The 6,468-nt window shown below is 40.6% G+C and overlaps 1 protein-coding gene across 3 annotated transcripts in view; it reads right to left on the bottom strand.

Annotated features, from left to right (window-relative positions):
* The window catches only part of NEDD1 (NEDD1 gamma-tubulin ring complex targeting factor), a 71,384-nt gene extending 65,117 nt beyond the window's left edge, over positions 1-6,267 (bottom strand). The window contains exons 1-4 of one of the 3 annotated variants that reach the window (XR_009209053.1): positions 6,219-6,244; positions 5,652-5,914; positions 3,614-3,757; positions 704-798 (exon numbers count right to left, since the gene is read on the bottom strand). Coding sequence is in view for 2 of the 3 variants with exons in the window: in XM_032170956.2 (XP_032026847.1) it covers positions 704-798; positions 3,614-3,749 (231 nt within the window). In the remaining variant the exon portion in view is untranslated. Of the gene's footprint in view, positions 1-703; positions 799-3,613; positions 3,758-5,651; positions 5,991-6,218 lie in introns of those variants that run through there. The other 2 variants (XM_032170956.2, XM_058425536.1) reach the window with 2 other exon arrangements.
* Between the last annotated feature and the right edge of the window lie 201 nt (positions 6,268-6,468).

Below are 6,468 nucleotides of genomic sequence, written 5' to 3'. Positions count from 1 at the left end.
GGTGGTGGGCACCTGCTACTTGAGAGGCTGAGGCAGGAGAATCGCTTGAACTGGGGAGGCGGAGGTTGCAGTGAACCAAGATTGCACCATTGCACTCCAGCCTGGGCAACAGAGCAAGACTCCACCTCAAAAGAAAAAAAAAAAAGGATAAAGCAACAGTATGCAGTGAGAGCTTCATTTAAACGCCCTGGGACCTAAGCTCATTTTGACAAAGCCAACCTGTTTAGGGAGAGGATGGGGGAGGCTCAGACAGGCCCCTCAGTACAGGTAGACGGAATCTGAAGCAGAGGGCTACCATCAGCTATGAGTCTGTTCCTGATGGTCCTGAGCCCAAGATCAGTAAAGCAGTGCTGTGTCATTAGAGTTTATATGCTCAGGTCAACCTAGTAACCTATGTGGGACATTGTCCTAAAATAGCAGCAACAGGGATCCTCTCCCACTGAAGGAAAATGGAGAAATGAAGTGCCTAGTCAACAAAATTCAAGTCTTCAATTGTTCCCCTATATTCAAAACTATTTTACCTAAAAATACTTCAGTAAGTACACATATCTCATTTTTAAGTGTTACTATATTATTTTGAGCTTAAGTTAAAAATAATGCTTTTAAAAACCTTTATATTTAGTCGCAAGCACGACAATAAACAAGCAATTGCTAGTCAAGCAAAACTAACATTTTTAAAAGTTTAAAAAAAAAAATCACTTACCCCTTCAGCAAGCTCTAAAAGTGGAACAGGTTTACATTTGCAACTTGAGACAACTATTTTGTCGCCACTGGAAGATGCTGTTACTAAAAAGTTATCTAAATAAAGAGTTATGGAGCATCAAACAATCCATGAACATCTATAGCACTAGACTATTATAAGAATTGCAATTATAAAAGCAAACACACTAAGAAGACAAGCTATGAGTATAGCTTACAGAATAGCTTTCAAAAATGGCTCACATTACTATTAATAATTACTAAGACTAATTCTCTTTGCTACTACTGCAGGGAAGAACTAGCCTTCTTTCTGGCTCTGCTATCACTCAAAAGCTATTTAACCCACGTGAAATACTACTCTGTTTTCAAAGAGTAGGCCAGAAGGGCTAATTTTATCCTTCAAGAATGAGAGCATGATAAAAGCAGCATCAGCAAATATCAATCAACCTTTTCATCTACAGAAACTGTTCAAGATATTTATTAACCTAGTGCTTGGTAACAATCTAAACTAGGAAGCAAACATCCACACTAGTCTCCTATTTTTCTATTTAAAAAAAAAAAAGGCCTGATATTTTCCCAGAACATGAATTTTTGTGATAGAATGTTTCAATCTTAAATTAAGAATGAATATTACAGTAACTTGCAAATATTTTATAAATATGTATGGTCAAATAGGAATTGTGTTATGAGTTTTAATTTTTAAATAAAATGTAATTTTATTTACCTTCTTTTACATGAATTGTAAGTGGAACAATCAGTAAACACAAAACAATAAGTATTTTAAAACTAAAACGATTAAATACAATAATATAACTAAGAATAAGAGTCTGACTTTGAGAGCCATAACAAAATATCAGAAGTTTAAATCTGTGCTTTTTAGCAATTAAAATCTGTGAGTAAAAGCAATGCAGAAAGGTTAATTAGACACTCAGAATCCCTAACTGCATTAACTTTTGAATGTTCTGCATAACTTTCAGGTATTTTGTAAACAGAGCATAGACTGTAATTTTATTATGATACATGATGCAAATCAAATCATTTCTACCTAGATATTACCATAGCGAGAAAAACCATTTCCCTTTCCTTGACTTCTTCCTGTTTACCACTACTTTTCTCCTTAGAATATAGAAAAAAAAGGACTGAAACATAATGTGGGTGGGTAATCTAGTTACTTTTTTATTTCTCTTGTAGTTTTAGAAATCATGAGAAAGTGAGGAACATAAGTTAAAGGACAAGAAACAAAAAACTAATCTCTCTGGTGTCTCACATTAACCCCATTCTTGGAATCTATACTATGTGGACCCCAAGTTGCTAAGGCTGGGAACTCTTCTTCAGTAATTAACCTCCACGGAAGTGATCAAAGCCTTATTAAGAATAAGACTATATGAAGGCTTCCAGTGCACATCTGCTCATGCAAGAAAACTGTAAAACCAATTTCCAAAAGTCATACAACACTATCTCATAGCTACATCAGTTTTGTTGTTAGACTATTAAGTAGCACATCAGTAAATGGCAACTCCTAGTAAAACGTAAAACAAAAGTCAACCAAAAAATAATCTTACTACAAATTGCTACTTTTCTCTTATATAGTAAGAGGGAAAATTGAGCTCTAAACATAATGAAAATCTAAAAATAGAGAACAGCAACTTCATATACTTGTCGCTGTCTTTAAAATATTTTCCCTACTACACATCTGGAAAGTCCTTCAAAAATGTAGTCACTTCACCATGAGTTTGATTAACAGAGTATCAAAGTAATTTGTCTTACTGCAAAATCAAGGAATGATAAGGAGGTAAATTTAATTCAGTAAGAAAATTTGTCCTTGTTGTTATATACATGCAAGAATAGTAAGGCTCATATAAAACTTTTAATATTTTTGTTCCTGAACCAGTCACATTTTAAACCTTTGATTTTTTTCATCAGAAAGTAGAATACTTTGGTGTTGATTAAAATCAAATGTTAAATCTTAATTTGTTAAGAAATAGCGTATGAGTTTCACAAAAGAAAATTTCTAACATACCAATCACATAAAACATTTTCATATAAAAGGTGATAGGAGTACTGTGGTTACAGCAGTGGTTCTCTACTGGGAGTGATTCAGGCAATTCTGGAAACATTTTTGGTTGTCACAACTAGAGGCTATTGGTACCTAAGGGGTGAAGACCAATAAACCTTCTCCACATGGTACAACATACAGGAAAGGTCCACAACAAATTTTCTGCCCCAAAAAGTCAATAGCACAGGGTTCAGAAACCCTAGTTTACAGTCTTCACTCCCTCATTTTATTTTATCCACATTGAGGAGCTCACCAAGACAGGGAAGGTGTCAATCAGAAACACAAAAAGCTTAGAAAAATTCAATCTAGGTAACTTTACTATGTCTGTTTAGGAAATAATGTAATTTTCATCACACACACAGAGAGGAAGGAAGATATGGAGCGTACATTAGTAAGACGGAGCTATTGGGCAATTTTTTATCTCCTCCCCAACTTGCTTCTGCCTTCAAGTTCTGTCTTTAATTTTCAGTTCAGATCCACAAATACCCAAACGTAGACGCAAAAACTCATTCCAAAACCTTTTGGAATTATTTCCACAACTACCAACCTTATTCCATTTGGTTCAATAAGAAACTTTTGATAACTAATTCTATGGTGTAGACATCATATACTTTTTTTAATAGCAGTGTTTTCAAATGAAGTGGGTTGTAACTAAATTTTTTTTAAATGAACGCAACAGATAAAATCAGAGTGCATTCATATGATATATTGTTTTGTAAATTACTATTTTACGTTATCTATCCTTGGTAGCAATGCAAAATACATTACTCAGTATAAGGCACATGCAAAAGTTTCATTGACAGTGGTTGTTTAACCTAATTAAGTGGTTTATGTGGTTTTTTTTTTTTTAAAGGATACTATTGCTGCTCCAACATATTGAGCTGATTCCATGTGGTGATGTGTGTGGGTTGAATTTATCCACCAATGTCATAGATGAAGCATCCCATATTTTAATATCATCTCCTGATGAAGCAAATCTGAGGTTTTCCTGCATGACTGCGCCTACAAATAGTTTAAAACAATATATTTTAAAAACATTTAAGAATAGACATACTCAAAAAAAGGTCAAAATCTAATCCAAAACAAGTGGCTGTAACTCATTCATTTTTGTTCCAAACAGTGCACTCACCGAAGTAGTTGAAGTGATTTTCCTAACACAAGCCAGGTCGCATTCTCTTAGCTGAGCCTTCCAATGGCTCCTCACAGTAATGATAATGAAATCCAGCCTCCTTAGCCTGCCTTACATGTCCTGGCCCCCATGTAACTCTCCTCTTTCACTGGCCTTCTCTCTGCCTCATGCAAAGGCAAGGTCATTCTCACCTCAGTGTCTTTTGATTTGCTGCTCCCTGTGCCTAAGATGTTCTCCCCAGATTCCCACGGTCATCTCCTTCTCATCATTCAGGTCTTAGCTCAAATGTTTCCTCCTATGAAAGGCCTTTCCTGACCACCCTGGCTAAAGCAGTCCTTTTCTTACGTGGTAAGGGACTTACCAGTTTACCCTATATCCCAATACCTGATTTCATTTTTTTTCATAGAACTTCCTAATATCTGAATTTTTTTTTTTTTTTTTTGAGACGGAGTTTCACTCTTGTTGTCCAGGGTGGAGTACAATGGTGCAATCTCGGCTCACCTCAACCTCCACCTTCCAGGTTCAAGTGATTCTCCTGCCTCAGCCTCCCGAGTAGCTGGTATTACCAGCATGCACCACCACACCAGGCTAATTTTGTATTTTTAGTAGAGACGGGGTTTCTCCATGTTGGTCAGGCTGGTCTCGAACTGACCTCAGGTGATCTGCCCGCCTCAGCCTCCCAAAGTGCTGGGACCACAGGCGTGAGCCACCGCACCCAGCCACTATCTAAAATTTTTATTTGTTCTCATAATAATGTCTGTCTCCCCACACCAGAGTCTTGAAACATTCCTGGCACACAGCAGTTTCTCAACAAATAACTACTAATAAGTAACTTCCTAAATTTTAAAAAAATGTATGATAAACTAGCATTTCTGCAGGTCAGAATCCAGTCACACCAGTTTTTCCAAAACTCTAAGATTAGCAATACGGTCAAATGAGATGCCACTAAGTCCCTATACCAATACTTGGACTACAATGCCTTCAATCATTTATTCAGAGTATACAGCTGAAACACGCAATTCTAACAAGGTGATTTCACAAACCAAGGAAGTCTAGAAAACAGAAGGCAAAGACGCTGCTATAGGCAGGCACTTTAAATAGCAACAGGTAGTAACGAACGGTAGGTGAGAAAAAAGATGCTCAAAAGTACATGGGAGAAAAGGAAAGGGAGAGGGCACAGAATTATACCTCCCACACCTTCTTAGTATGGAAAGTGCAAGACTACTGCACAGCATTAGTGATGTCACAGGCAGGTCCCCGAGTCACCAATACAACAGCACACCTACGTCTAGTATAAGCCATTTCAGAGGACAAGTTAAAGACAGAATTATAGAAACGTTTCATTCTCGAGACAAAAAGTTAACGTAATTCACTCATGTGCTTCCTTATGCTCCATTCATCCGATACAGTGCTACTAAAAGCCATTAAAGTCACCTGTCGAGATGTAACACAATGTTTGTATTTGGAGCCTTAAACATGTGTAACACGAGCCCCCTTGGTTCCCAAGTCAAGGAACAACTAATGAATTGCTGGAAAAGCGATCTCTAAGCCCTGTAACCACAACTGTAAGCTGTGTCTACCTGCATCTTACACCAGGCCTGTTGAGCTGCGGGGTGTAGTGGGTAGATCACTGAGGCCTGGGCTCAGAAAAACTGGGTTCAAACGACCTGCTCCAACTTAGGAAACACAACTCGCCTCGCCGGGTGATTTAATGTTTGTTTTCTGCTCTTAAAGAGGGGCGGGGCAGAGGACCATCTGCCCACCTACCTCGGTCTTCTGAGAACTGAGCACATTTAAGGGAGAGACTTTACATCAGTCCCTCAAAGAGGGTCCCGTCGAAAGCTAGCAGTCAGGACACAAGGCGGTAACGTCGGCCTGGGTTTAGGGACAGCGGCTACTAAACCCAGGAACCAATTCAACCACACCACTCAGCTGAAATGAAAGTTCTCCAACTTTCAATCACCAAAAATACACTTTACTTGCAGGAAAACAGCTCAACTGAGGCTATCCTGTAAAATGCATCCGAGTACCTGCCAAAAGAAAAGTACTTGAGGTTGACAATAAAAGGAGACAGACTTGTGGAGACGAGGCAAACTTTTCGGAGGCAGCACACCCCACAAGGCTCCGGGAGGTGCGCGACCCCGGCCCGCGCCTCCCCGGACACTTCCCAACCCAGCGCGCCGCCGCACCCCCGCCCAGCAACCGCTCCGCGCGCGCGAAGCCCGAGGACCTCCGCCCCGCCCTCTGAGGGGGACGGAGCGGGTCTTAGGATAGGGAGGGTGCACGGACGCGGCGGGCGGGGGCCCGCTGACCTCAGGGCCTCCGGAACCTCACCTCCCCGCCGCAACACAACAGGGGGCCGCGGCCCGCTCCGCGCTGGGCTTCCGGCTCCCGCCTGGACTGTTAAACTTCGGCGGCCGGAAGTCCCGCCCGAGTGACGTCACGGGGCGAGGCGCTGCGTGCGGCTGTGGCTCCTGGCCGGACAGAACCGGGGATACAGAGGGTTTGGCCAGGGCGGCGCTGGGCATCCGCGAGGGAAGTTATCCCAGTGCCAGGGCGGGAACTGCGGGCCGGGGCGACTCTC

This window comes from Hylobates moloch, unplaced genomic scaffold (assembly GCF_009828535.3).
Source record: "Hylobates moloch isolate HMO894 unplaced genomic scaffold, HMol_V3 SCAFFOLD_12, whole genome shotgun sequence".
Lineage (NCBI taxonomy): Eukaryota > Metazoa > Chordata > Mammalia > Primates > Hylobatidae > Hylobates > Hylobates moloch.
Note: the sequence above shows the minus strand (reverse complement) of the source record. Positions and strands in the feature narration are given on the sequence as shown.